The sequence below is a fragment of the Sitodiplosis mosellana genome, unplaced genomic scaffold, assembly GCF_009176505.1.
Source record: "Sitodiplosis mosellana isolate CC-2019 unplaced genomic scaffold, AAFC_SMos_1.0 Smas_scaffold_1, whole genome shotgun sequence".
Lineage (NCBI taxonomy): Eukaryota > Metazoa > Arthropoda > Insecta > Diptera > Cecidomyiidae > Sitodiplosis > Sitodiplosis mosellana.
The window spans coordinates 11,450,651-11,465,245 of record NW_022595244.1 but is presented as its reverse complement, the minus strand read 5'-3'; the positions used below and the strand labels follow the sequence as shown (position 1 = coordinate 11,465,245).

The window sequence follows — 14,595 nt, the reverse complement described above, 5'->3', positions numbered from 1 at the left end:
TTTTTTTATCATGGTAAAATCTCCTTTTTGGCCTACCAACAAGACAATTTTTTTCCTTCTGATGTGCATCATAGAATCGGTTCTTTCTTTTTGTTACTCCTTTCTCAATTTTTTTTTTGGGGCCATATTTTGCCAACCGTATGTACCGTAATAAAATTCGATCACATCTTGTGCAATGACCATATAAAAAATCAGTAGACTTTGAAGGCACTTGCACTTGTTCGATAAAAATACAAGCTGCGAAAAATTCCATGTTATTTAATAAATTAAAAATGGTTTGTGTGTGTGTGTGTGTGTGAACGAATTTCGTCGAGTGCGAGTTGTACGGTGTATTTGGCCGTTTTCAAATAAGGTTGAAGCGGCTGGTGATCGCATAATGATCAAAGTTTCATCATCATTATTAATTTTAATAATATCCGCACTGACGCGCACCAACTCAACTCAACGAAACTCAGCTCTCTGCACGCACGAACACCGCTTCCCAATTCTGATTTGGATATATTCGATGGTTTGTGGAAAGATTTCGCAAGTTTGGTGTTTGCATCGCTGCTGTTGTTGTTGCTGTTCTTTTTTTTTTGCCTCGCTACTTCGTTCGTGAATTAATTGAATCAATCGAAACGAATGAAAACGCATTTGATAACATCAGTCATTCAGTTTGCAAAAAAAAGAAACAAGTTTTATATTGGCCGCAAACGAAGAAAAAAACAACCACTAGAAAGGTGAAACAAACAGAAAGAGAAAAGAAACAAGAATCCAAAAAAAAAATTATGAACCTCGCACACAAATAATGATTACGATTTTATTTTGTTCGTTCGAGGAAAGCAAACATGAATAGCCTGTTGATATAGTTCTCGTAATAATGCCACTGCATGGCCATTGGAGCGTGTGCACTGTGTGTGCTGCATGCTCATTTGAAAGTTTTCTCAATGGCTATGGTGTTTGCTTCGTTTGCACAAATTGATCATCATTGGCATTTCACAATATATACACAGCACTCACACACACACACGCACACGCGTGCGCTGTTCGATACACTCAATTTGATGGCGAATTCAATGTGCATGGTGGTTCAGAAGTGTTCTTAAAGTGGCAAACACCTTTCAATTATTTTTTTTCGCCCTCTTCTGTTTTGTTTTCGGGAAATTAATTTTTAATTACACTTGCGAGCGAGTGTGTGTGTTCTCATTAAGAGCTGACGATGGTTATTTTTTTATCTTGATATGTTTGTTACTTGTTGAAATTGAATCACAGACTCCCAAATGGCAGTCAATATGATCAGATCTATGTGCGCTTGACAAGTTTGAAAATTGGCTTCGCTTTACATAAACATGTGGCGTACAACACACGGTAATTACACTTTAATCAAGATTTGTCTCATCTAATCAGACAGCACAATGGAAGTTTGGCTTGCTTACAAGTGATTAGCTAATTTTCTACAGCCATCCAAAATGTTCTTCATTACAAACAAACGTCAATTTTGAGCATTCATTTTTTTTTACTCGAAACAATGGCCGCCATCGACGCTCTACACCTCCTATCGCTATGGCTGTGCTAAATGCTCTCGAACAAGAGAGGCGATGAAACAATGGCACAAGACAAACACACTCACTCATACACACCATCCAGTGTGTAATTGAATTCCCGTTCACCGGAAGTCAGCTACTTGTGAAAGAGTTTTTTTTCTCTTCATTTTCAGGGATCGTGCCTGTGGCTCACAAGTACAAACATATTTATCAAATTATGTAATTTGAATTTGGTTTTCATTTCTCTCGGTCGCTTTATGTTTTTGAGTTTAGATTATCAAACACGTTTTAAGAAATGAGATATTCTAACCGTCGATGCAGTGATGATCAATGGGATGGCATAAAATTAGACAGTAAAGTAAGCTTATGATGAAAGACTTATACACTGAGTCGACACTAAGTAGTCTTCATTCAAAATGCTTAATATCGTTGATTTCAATTTGTTGGCGGCCGGTTTTTGACATCGCACCGGAAATTTTCCGAATTTCTTATGGAACTTGAAGATATTGAGCAAAAATTCGTCTTGTTTAAAGGCAAAACATTTGATGAAGAAAAAAATGGTTCGTTTTGTATGTTTTGTTGTTGTTGCGTCCGTTTTCTGTATAAATTTAAGCATTCGACGACGAATAAAAATGCACATTAAATGCTGCAAAGAATGTGTTTTGCTGGAGTGTGTGTGTGTGCATTTGGTGGTGCGTATGAATTGAATTGGAACAACCGAAGCGAGCAATTGAATCGGATGTGTTGTTATATTTATGCAGCATGATACGGTAGCAGACAGAACTTTATGTGCTGGCTTTTTGTTCGCTTCGTTGTTGTTGTTGTTGTTTTTTCATTCTTCATTCTTTTCTTATATGCGGTTGTCATCAATGTCGTTGTGCGCTTCTTCTTCTTTTTCATTTTCTTGCATCGTGCACGAACGCGTGACGTATCACAATGCGAGAGTTCCGAGTCTACTTTGACTATAGAATCATTTGCTTCCTTCGGATTTTACTTATAGCTTTACTTGGACGTTGTCTTCTCTCTCGGTTGATTCAAGAACAAGATGTGCATGACGTGTGTGTATGTATGTGTATGTGTGTTTGAACCATATACCATAACAATAACTGAAGCGAAACAACAATGGAACAGTGAATTGAAGAGGGTTGCATGCCTATAGCACGTTTCATTCTACACATTGAATACGTTGCGTTCTTCGATTTTTTTTACCATATTTGCGCTCTTCTTTTGTGTTTCTTGATAAATCTTTGAAAAAAGAAAATAACACGACCAACTACTATTTCTGAGTGTATATATTCTCGGTGTTGGACTCGTTGATACAGTGAACTTAGAAAATGTGTTCAATTTCTTTCGCATTTGCACGAAACCGGATCGAGTTTGTGGTCGGTGAATGTCTTAAGTTCGTTTGAAATATCATTACGATCGGTTTGGTTTTGTTTGGTTTGGTTAATTTGCACAATTTGATCCACCTTAACAAAATTAGTAGATGAAAGACAAAACCTATTTCTTCTCTAACTCTTTTAAATTAACTGCGCCAAATGAAGTCGTTCGACTTATTTTCATTCCACAAGACATCTTTCTCCGTGTTACATTCGTAATTTTCGGTTCGTCTAATGTTCGTCCGATACCGGTATCAGATGAATGATATTTTAAGCAGATTTACATAATAAACGGCTGCACCATCATCATGTGCGCTTCGATTGGGGATCTCTATGTTTCAACCAGCAATACATACACACAAAAAAATGATCCAGACTTTGCGAACCAATAAATTATCCGATGAGCTGGAATAAGCGCACATTAAATTTTTTATGGATGCGCTTCTTCATTTCCTTCCATCTTTTGTTTCATAGCATAATGTGAAGCATAAAGCATGTCGTTCTTAGGATGTGTGTATGTGTTCAGTTTTTTTTGTTATTCTGTTCTTTTGCTTGCATAACCGTCGCAAGCCCGATTGAATATGAACCTTCATTATAACATCGTTTATGTTACAAAATGATCTTATTTTCGTAATAAATTTACGGTTTTTCTACTCGCAATCGACGTTTAGTCTACGATGATTATAAATTTCGATATCATATTTCTTTGTTCGTTCGCCTTCTTCCGCTGCATTGAAACTCAGTGCAATTTCGATAAATTCCGAATACACTTCGAACCATTGTTCACTTGAACTTCTTCTCTCTTTTTTTCTCCTCGTTCAAGGGTTGTTCAGACGAAATTTTCTCCGTGATTTTTTGTCGCATCTTTGTGCATATTTCCGGGGCGTGATGAATAGGTTCCTTTCATTCGCAATGAAGTTCTTAATTTTCCGGTATTTTTTTTCTTTCAGCAGCTCAAATTAAGCGATTTACAGACGCTGTCAATAAAAAGACTTATAATGACCATCCAAGCACTACTTGCAAATTCCATCCTTGAGCCGGATAAAATTCCACAGTTCAATGACTTCAGTTATTTCTCGATAACGCGAAAAAAAAACCTCCCTAAATCTATTCAAACCATGGAATTATTGACAAAAACTTACCCGTCGATCGTGAGGTTGTTTGGTTTACGTCGTGCCAGGCTTCAACTACCAATGTGAATGTACCCTGCGAGTAGAGAGAGAAAAAAAGGAAACAATTTATATTCAATATAACTTAAAAAACAAACTTCTAATGAGGTTACGCTGTAAACGATTAGAGTTGCAAGTCAATTTTCGATAGGATTACGACGGAGTGGCTCTTGCATGTGCAATTCATGCCGAAGAGACAGTTGATAACAAAAAAAAGGCAGGTAAACAATCGACAATTAACAGGGGAGTGTAGACTTTTTATTCCTCGTCGTCTTCGCTTCCCTATACGTGACTATTTTATCAATTTGTTTTTTTTCGGTTTCGTTGTTGCCATCGTCGACGTCGAGTGCCTGAACGGAGAAATTTCGGTGTAGTTGAAAGCAAATAGCAGTAATAAATACTCGATTTGTAATGGATAAAGACAAAAAAAAAACCAACTAAATGAATACCGCCGGAATTGCTGAGACACGAATTTTCGTCTTATCCTTTTTTCACCACGTTCATCACAAATGTTCTCTGTGTGTTGCAACCGATGAGTTCGATTTTCCGGCACGACTGTAATTTGTTGTGCGCACGAATGAAAGGAAATCAAAGGCAATACACACACAACGAAGCATATTTCTTTCGCTAAAGGAGACTGTAGTTAACGCAAAGATTTATTGTCAAGTTAAATGGTGAAGACGATGATGACTTGTTTTTTGTTTTGCTGTAGTTCAAAAATAACAACAACAAAATCGGTTGACGATTTAAATGTGCTCTCGCATTGAGTGACGATATCCGTTAAGTATGGCACGAATATGAGGCCTGGTGCCCATGCTGTTTTCGCCTTAACGCTAAATGCACGCATATGTTTACCCTAATGATAAACATACACATTTTTTCGGTGCATTCTCGAATTCCCGAAATGTTTAGTGCTATTTTTTGCTGCGTGTGTAACTTTCGGTCGAAACGTGAACGGTAATAACGGGTGAGAGTAGACAATTCATCGGATATAATCTTTTGTTCTCTACCAGTTGTGTGGGTGGGCTCATTCAACTTTTTATTTTCGGTTTTTATCTATTTTTAATTTGAAAACGTTGTACTGAAATCCATTTGTGAACGTGTAATGTTTGATTCATGCCAAAAACCGAAGAAAAAAATGTTTGCGTTTAATTAATTAATTGCTTATTACTATTTGGCTTTTGTTTTCTCTTTAAACAATGGATGATTTTCTTTGTAATTCGAGAAAATGCACAAGAGTTTAGGCTTTTGTAAATTGCTCATAACAATCGATTTAATTGGATGTTTGTTCGTTCGTTTCCATTTTGCCATGCGTTGAATAGACACACGTCCGATGGGAGATGATTTAGATTTAAACGAATGAACGACGGCCGGTCAAGCTTCAAGACAATTACATTTCAAAACATATGATTGATCAATGATCACGGTCAACTGGCACACGGTGTCTTCACTGTGTAAAGAGTGTGAGTGTATAACGCGTGCAATCTATTTAGATAATCGATCAAAAAAATGAACGAAGAACAACATGAAAATGAAAAGCATTGGACCAAATGTCACGATCAACACTCCGAACACCGTTCGCAATCGAAAACAAAAAGAAAAAAAAACAACCGTATAATTGGATAACATTTTAATAACAAAAGAAACAACGAAATTGACTTTAAATTGAGTGGAGTGAATGTGTTTTTTCTGTTTTGTTTTCAGACAAATTGGAAAATTGGTGCAGTTTTCATTCCATTACGACCGAACAGCGAAAACAGATGGAAACAAATGAAAAATTGTTGGTTTGAATCATAAAGAACAATGCGAGCACGAGACTGAGAGCAATTCGTTCAAAAGGAGTTCAGTTTTTATTTTAATGATGTCCAATCGCGTTAACAATGTGTCTATGTTTATACAGGCTCGTGAAATTCCATAAACAATGTCGAAACACTCTTTTTTTTGTTTCGACTTTGAAATGATTTCAGACGTTGAGTAAACAACTGTGAAATATCATAAATTGAAAAGCAAAATCGTATTGACGTTGCTTCTCTGCCATACATGAACAAAAAAAAAGTGGATTGACTGTTCTCGTTCAAGTCATTTCCCATATGGCGCATAGGCAAACAAGCAGAAGAGCTGATGCTCAACGCATAAATCAGGCGGCAATTGTTCGATTCGGACACAAAACTGGAATTTATAAAAAGAATTTAGTTTGGAGCTAACGGCAAAGATTAAAGCGCACCATTTTGGTATATTAAAATGCCATTTCTTTTGCATATTCAAATTAAACCGAACTCCTGACCTTTTTTTCCATACTCAGAGAGAGGGAGAGACAAAACTTCTTTAGATTCTAACGGACGGTGAAATGTGTCATTGATATCGGTAATGGCTGAATGAATGGCGAAATAATGAATGAGTCTGAATCACTTCCTCTGTCGATTCGATCGACAAAACGTTTAAGCTTCGGCGAAGACAAGAAGAGCGCGTTTTGGCGTTACGTTTTAAATTATATGCATGTGTTTGCTATTAATATGTAAACGAGAAGCGACTGTCTATAGGTATAAATAAATAAGAGAGAGAGAAAAAGAATGTTGTGAAGACCCCTCGCTGAAAAATCAAAGAACGGAACGAAGCACAGAATGATCGTTAATATGGTTTATCGATTTTTGAAGACTGTTTCAGTTTGGCTGTGATTTTACGGTATTTTCTCGGCCGTGTTTTTTTTTAGCGAACCGTGATTTCAAACATTTAGCCAAAAACATATTTTCTCTCCTGTCATCCACATTGTGCATTCGGAAACCATACACAAAACCATCAATGGATAAATGGGATTAAGCCGTTTTTTTGTGACCACGATGAAACCATTTAGTAAACATGCTTACTAAATACAATGACACCGTTGACAGGCAAGGTGGTGTTCGTATTTAATTGCTTTATAACGAAGAAATGAAAAAAAGAACATCGTCGATGATGGCTTCGGCTTGAATGTGACACAAAACTGCGCGTATCGAATGCACTCAACAAGCACAGCGTTTACATTCAATGATACGTATACGACGGAGAGATACTAAGCAAATAGAATGACAAGACATCGAATGAAATGCCAACAGTGCAAATAATATCACCTAAAGAACAACAGAGAGAAAAAAATATCGGTCCCATTGCTAGCGATGGAACATTACCGAATACAATGACGAAACGAATAAAAAGCGATAAAAAAATGGAATAAATAAAGAGCACGATAGCAACTGGCAATGTAACGGACACGCCGCTAAACATTCGATAAAGTCAGTAAAAATTGAACAAATACAAAATGAAGACGGAAAAAATGAATAAACGTGTGTGTGTGTGTGTGTGTGCGAGCCCATTTTGTGGTTTTCAAGTGTGCATATCAACTATATATATTGAGGTGGTTAATCAACGATGGGCAAACAAAAATTCGATGCGCATCGACCGAAAGAATTGCAGCCGCTACAATATTCCAAAACCACACTTCTTCATCGTTACTGTTCGATGAGGAGGCGCACACACAAAGCACCGTGGAATGCGCACGCCGTGTGTAATTGATTCGTTTTTCGCTTTCACCAACATATTCCGTTTAATGCATCATAAATGTCACTGATATGATGGCAAATATTTGCTTTTGGGGTTGTTTAACGCCTTGCCAGTTGCATTCTTTTGACTTGTCCGAATACCAGTTTATTATTTAGTTCTGTTATATTTTCGGTTCGATTCCAATTAAGTTGTTTTGGGTAGGTTTTGCATTTCGTTTGAAACCATTTTCGGTTGAATGAAGCGATCTGACTCTCTTTCTCGTTCCATAAATAACTCGACGTTATCAATGAAATCAGTCCGATTTAGATCGTAATTATTGTAAGTGGGCGATGAGCCAAGGTTTCACGGGTGAAAAACTCAAGAGAGAAAAGAAAAAAGAGATTTCGAATGAAAATCAAGCGAAAGGTGTACCGCATTTTATTTTATTTAAGCATTAATTTTTTTTTAATTGCTTATCTTTTTTTCCATCGGCTTCAATTTCAAGTATCTTTTCTTTCTGTTCTCAGTCATTTGATTTTTATTTACTTTTTATGAAATGAAAGAAGAAAACAAATCCCGAATTCGATCTTATAATCGCCTTTCGTGGTTTTTTCCATGGATTTTTCTCAAAATCTTCTTCTGGTGTCTCGCGTTCGAATACCATAAATGTAAATACCACGAAGAGCACAGAAATATTTGACCGAAAACTATTGGTCTGAATGTGCGATCATCTTTCGTGAGTGTGTGTATACATTATATTAAAATCTTTGGTTCAATCCCGAAAAGAATGTGCAATGGTTGTTATGGCTTTTGGTGAAGGTTCTGATTTCATTCTGAATGTAGCACCACAGAAAATGGTCTGCGCTCTGGCTTGGTTCCGTACCAGAGGGAAAGATCGTTCATGCCTTCTTCTTCTATATTTCGGCTGGGTCAGTTGCAAGTCGAAATCTACATTGCACTGCTGCACCTTATGCGAACATCGATTTATGCAGTCAAATTAATGAACCGGTTTATGGTTTTTGTTTTCGTTTTTTTTTCTCTTTCGTTGCGCTCTTTTCTTTCCATCGCTGCAAAATTCTTGGAGATGAAGAAGCGAAGGGAATGCTGAAAAGTGAAGATCTTTAACTATCGTACGTGTGGAGAAGATTTAAATTGTTTCCATCGTCACCGGGCGATTGGTGTATGTTTGAGTGAGAGCATTGTTCGTTCTTTCTGAAATTGCCTCGCTTTTTTCTTCGCTTATTCCTCATTTTGTTCTCTTTTCATTCGATTCTCGTTCTTTTTTCGTGTAATTTCATTTACTTTTTTATTCATGTTTGTTATCGGTTTGTTTGTTCGTTTATTCGATTTTTATGTTTCGACGCTTTCCGTCCATGCGAGGTTCGTCTTTCTTTCTCTCCCGCGCACCGTACATTTGATATTGAATCCAAATTAAATGCGCGAGATAATGAATGATACAGTCATAATGTGTGGATTATGTATTGATGATGGTAAACTAACGTTGCCCAACCGAGGCCACGGTTCGCCTCATTGCCGAATTGAGCGATTGAATTTTTGTATCCCACAATAAATACCACACACTGTTGCTGCTCAACCGATTGAACGCTATCGTCAATTCGATGTAAAACAAATACGTTTTCGATTCGGGATCAAAGCAGACAAAAGACATACCAAACACTGTATTATTTTCCCAGTGTTTTTGGTTGCGGCGCGCAACACAATCAAACGAAATAAATGTTGACTCGATAATGATCCAGAACATAACCACACACAAACACACACACACACTTAATCGGTATGGGTCACAATCAAGAAACCGCGCTCGTTTGATGTGAGTTTGTGAGTGTGTGCTCCATGCACTTCAATTATGCAGCATTTTAATTGAGCCATTTAAAGACGAATTACAAGCCACGAACTTCAAATTAATATTCGAGTCAATTAACCAAATATTCATCATCAATCACCATTTGGAATCGGTGGGTCTAATAGTAGTAGCGCGTTGAAATATGGTTGTCTGACATTTTTGTCGGATGATTCTATCTCACACGATGAGATTTCAGCATTTGTCAATTGAATTAAATTGGACCTTTGATTTTGAAATACAACTTGTACTGATTGCCATGCTCGTCCGTTGCATCAACCAAATGTGGAATTTGTTCTGGGCTTTTTGCTGCATTTCCCAGCAATTCAGTTATCCACGAAATGGAAGAGACAGAAAAAAACGTGCTTTAGAGTACTTTTACAACTGCTGTGATCGTCTCATTCTTCGATACATTTGCAGATTATCCAATTTTGAAAAGCGTATTTTTTTCTCGAAACAAAAGACTTTGCGCATACAATGCACATACACCATATTGTTCTTGCGTTGGTTCGTTCGTTTGTTTTTTGTCTGTACTGAAGGACTCTACGTCTGTATCATTTTTGCACGCATGTTGTGTTTGAATGCCAAAAAATGTGACTATCCAAAGCGAGAAGTCTCTCGAAACGACTTATCACAGTTGGGGGCGCTTTGCACAAACGACATGACTGACACACTTATTTCCAAGTTTTTTTTCTTTCTTCTTTTCGTCCATTTTGATTCATCATTGTCATCGGCTTTGTTTGACGCATAATTTTTTCCTCTTCTTCCTTTCTGATTGTAAGGTAATGAAGTGTATATTCGAGTTTTTTTTTCAAGCCAATAAAGGGTTCCATGGAATCTCATTCTTTTTTTCTCTAACCCTTTGAGAAATTCTATTCATCGTATGCAAAGAAATGGGAATTCACTTTGCCATTGTCAAAAGAGTTACAGTGTCGGAATGTTTGAAAGAAGCCGAAATATTCGAAGGGCCCCGAAAAAGTACAACGACACACTAAAACTTAACGGCGCAACAATTGATCTGGACAAAAAAAAATTATTGTTATTTTATCGTTGGTATCGATTTTTGCGCGTAGTTCTCCATCTCAAAAACGATTTTACGTGAAAGACGGTTACGTTTATGTTTTGTCGTTGTTGTGCGCTTCGTTGTTGCTGAGGCTGGAAATTGTCTGTTTCACGATGTCAAAATCAATTGTAAATTGAGCGGATCGTTTGTGTGCCGATCAAGATCAAAGGCAGGAAAATTGCGGCACGTCGAAAATGACTAAAAGCGGCCGCTTTTAAATGTCCTTGAGTGTAATTTCCGTTGTTCGATTTAATGCGCGCGCTGTTATTTTGAATACGCGCGCGAACACACCGCCAATGTCCGAAAAAAAGAAAGAAAAAAAAGAACGAGCGGACGAACGATTTCTTGACGGGAGAAAGATGGAGAGAGATATACTGTTGTTGTTGTTGTATGGAGTGCATGTGCGTATGTTGCATACGAAAAGGGAAAAAAATACACACACGGAGAGTTGCGTATTTCCCCTTCGAATTTTCGACTGTATTATTGTTTCTTTGAACAACCTGAAAAACAGCAGATGTTTATGCCATCGGTTTCACCTCTACGCTGTGTTCATGTCATATATTTATCGTTTTGGTTGTTCGTTGTACCAGCTCAGCAAACAATCGTATTTATTCTCGTTCTCTTCACCTCACTCTGTCCCATTTGCTCCAATGCATATCGCATTGCACCTCTATACTAATCCGTTTAACGGTCATATTAGAAGAGTTTCACGTGTGAGCGCGAGAGTGTGTGTGTATGAGAGCGCATAATGATCAAGCCATGATAGAAATGTGTCGTTGTTGTTGTTGCAGTTGTTTGGATTATCAGTTGTGAATGATGGAAGGAGCTCTTATGCAAATGTTCCAATAAATAAAAGTGACAAATTGGGCAAATCTCTTGCAAATGAAGACATTAAATGTTCGAGAATTATTGGCGATTATGAATGTTGTCCGCTTTTTGTTGAAAAAAAATTTTAAATTAATTCCACACAACGTTTTTCTTTCGGACGTACGTTTGTGTTTTGGAATTAATTTCCGGCGTTAGAATAATGAATGCGCGCACTATTTTTAGATTCACATGAAAAATGGTTGGTGTTACTTACCGGCCATGCAAAATCAAATGGAAATCGAATCGGATTGACAAAGTTGAGATTTTCGCTGAGTGCTGTGAGATTCATGGAATTTTCACCCAAAATCGGTGTGACCACATCGCCAAATGTGCACGGTGATGATGTATCAATTTTGGCCTGATAATTCTTTAAGCACACACGAAACCGTGTTCGGCACGTTCCGATGCATTGATTTGTGATTGGATCCGTTTTCCCACTGCAGCATATGCCATCTTTGTCCTTTCCATAGTCATTTTTAAAGTACTTTAATCGCAGCTCGAACAAACCCGACCCGTGCACCTATGAAAGAAAACAAAAAAATGCAGAAAAAAGAAGTTAGACAAAACATCAAAATTTAGAACACAATTTTCCATTTAATTAACACATCTAAAAGATATGCTTTGTGGCTTTTGTTTGCCACTACATCATCATACGATTTCGTTAATTATTTCACAAATATTTCAACGTTGAGTGACGGTTGATTGTTTCATATTTTTTGATTGCTTGTTGGTGTCGTTGCTGCCGCTGTTGCTGCTGTTTTTGTTGGATTTTCTTTGAATTTCGTGCATTCTTTTTAATTTGTTACTGTGTAACAATCGCCAAAAATATGCATCAAACAATGCATTGTTTTCAGCGCGAGCGCTCGCGTCAAACTATGCCATATTAACGAGCACTTTGTACTTGTTCTCGTGTGTATCTCTGTTTTTATTTGTTTGCTTTTTTTTCTTTCTTTCTCTCTAAAGTAATTATTCAATTGTGAATTGTGTATTGAATTTTTTTTCCTATATATGTGTATGTACGCTACAGTTATTCTACACGGTTTTGAAAGGAATATTATTATTTTTTTTGAAAATATGCTTTGATGTGTGATTTTAATAGCGTTTTTTTTTTCCTTCAAATTCAATTATGTTTCATTCATTACATTGAGTTGAAGAAGGAAAAAAAAGCGAACTGAAACAAATGCATTTTTCATACAGACAATTCAAAAATCATTGTGCATGGAGTTGGAATCGAGTCGTTATTGAGGGAAAACAAAAGCAAACTTAATGAGTTAAACCCAAATACAAGTGAAGACAGGCAAGTGCCCGAAAACCGAGAAAAGAAATCCGAAAGAAAAACCAAACGAAAAACAATCCGTTAACAATTAATAAATAATGGTAACGAGCTGTAAACAATGTAATTAGCTCCTAAAGTAGATGTGATCTTTGCCGAAAGCAAATAAGCGGCATTTTCACCACCACATCTCTTCATACAATTCCAATCAATTGAACTCGTCTAGCGTTACGTCAATTAACTTTTTCGGCGGTTTTTTTTTCTTCATTCGATTTTCTAGCCGAATATTATTTTCGGTGAGATTTTGTTGCTGTTTTGTGGAGAAAACAATACGGAATGAGATAGAAAAAAATGGTGCAAAATGATTGTGGCTAGTTCAATTCGTTATTATCGGTTCGATTCCATTAAGTGGCTAACGAGAAAAATTTAATAAGCGGCTGCAATTGATGCCGAAAACCATACACAAATTGCATGTTGTAGCATGTAATTTTCCAATATTATTGTAAAATGTGTAATTCCTGATTTTCAATTAGACATTTAGAAGCGAAGTGAATGAAAACGAAGCAACTGAAGTAAAACAATAAACGAGGCTGTGACGCGCACAGCAATGCTTGATTTCTGCTGTGGCCTAGACAGCGTGAACGAGAGAGAGAGAGAGGGAGAGAGAATTAATGTTAGTTGTGAGTTCATGTGTGGCGTTTTAGAGCATACGAGCGCACTGTATATTGACTCAGTTCAGTTGTTGTATGACTTGGATGGCCTGAGGTGCTAATAAAATAAGTGGCTTCAGACATAACTGACTGTGGCTGCTTGGCTGATCAAATGAAGGGTACTGGCATGCACACCAAATATGTCGGTGCTGAGATTTATTTAGAATAACCAAATTCTATACACGGCGCAATGTGTTGCTGCTTTTCCAGTTTGCCTCTTGGCTAATGTCATACACAAGATCAACAATGGTGCTAAACATAGTGCTTCTGCATACCGACAATTCAATTAATGTGAACCTGACAACCAATTTTTCTTTCATTTCTCGCGAGTTGTGAAGTCTAACTGAGAATTCCGCGCAATCGGCGGAAAGGGAAAAAGCATGATTTATGGGTACAACGGTTCTCTTTCTCTCAATCTCTCTCTCTCTCTCTCTCTCTCTCTCTCTCTCTCTCTCTCTCTAGCATCGCATTAACTAAACAAATTCAACGATAAGGTTTACATTTGGCCGCCGCGAAGTCGAACAAAGTTCGACAAAAAACGCAGTCATATCATGATCGGTTTGTTGCGGAAAATGAATGAACAAATGATCGCCGCAGCAGCAGCAGCAAAAAGAACGACAATAACCAGCCATCGAGAACGGTGTGGGAACTTTTTCTTTATCGATGATATCCGTATTTGTGGTGACCGTTTATGAAACATTTTGCTGATTTTGTGGATTTTTTTTTCTGGTTCGTCGTTTCGTTTTCTTTTTGTTTTAACATGTTCATTCTGGCACAAGTAGTCCAACGAAAAAACCGATTTTCAATTCTCATCATATTTCGTATGCTTCATTTGAATACTAATCGTTGTTGGGAGTCCGGTTTTGCACACATACACTCACACCGTCTGCATTGTTGGTGTGTCCCATAAATAACGATTGTTAAAACCGTCCAAATCTATGGATATCAAATAATGTAAACATCAGCAAAGCAGCACATCTCGCTAAAGATTATAGAGAAAAACAGACGCGATAAACTGACATATTCACCATAATTTATTCGTAATTCGCTTCAAGACAGCATTTTCGGTTTGCTTCGAACATATTGTTGTTTTATCTCTGTCATTTTATTCGTTGTGTCACCAAATCAGCCAATGTGCACTTATTCTTGAGTCACTATGTGTGTGTGATTTTTTTCTCTGTCTTTGGATCGAAAACGTTTTGATTCGTTTAGCATTTTTTTGGCCATCGTTTTC

At 37.2% G+C, this 14,595-nt stretch overlaps 2 protein-coding genes across 2 annotated transcripts in view; both read right to left on the bottom strand.

The window, feature by feature from the left end:
- Positions 1 to 14,595, bottom strand: part of LOC129567343 (protein Rae1) — a 124,561-nt gene that overhangs the window by 57,190 nt on the left and 52,776 nt on the right. The window lies entirely within an intron of this gene.
- Positions 1 to 14,595, bottom strand: part of LOC129567277 (neurogenic locus protein delta) — a 60,406-nt gene that overhangs the window by 27,376 nt on the left and 18,435 nt on the right. The window contains exons 2-3 of the mRNA XM_055443950.1: positions 11,593 to 11,898; positions 4,045 to 4,108 (exon numbers count right to left, since the gene is read on the bottom strand). Coding sequence (XP_055299925.1) covers positions 4,045 to 4,108; positions 11,593 to 11,898 — 370 coding nt within the window. The remainder of the gene's footprint in view (positions 1 to 4,044; positions 4,109 to 11,592; positions 11,899 to 14,595) is intronic.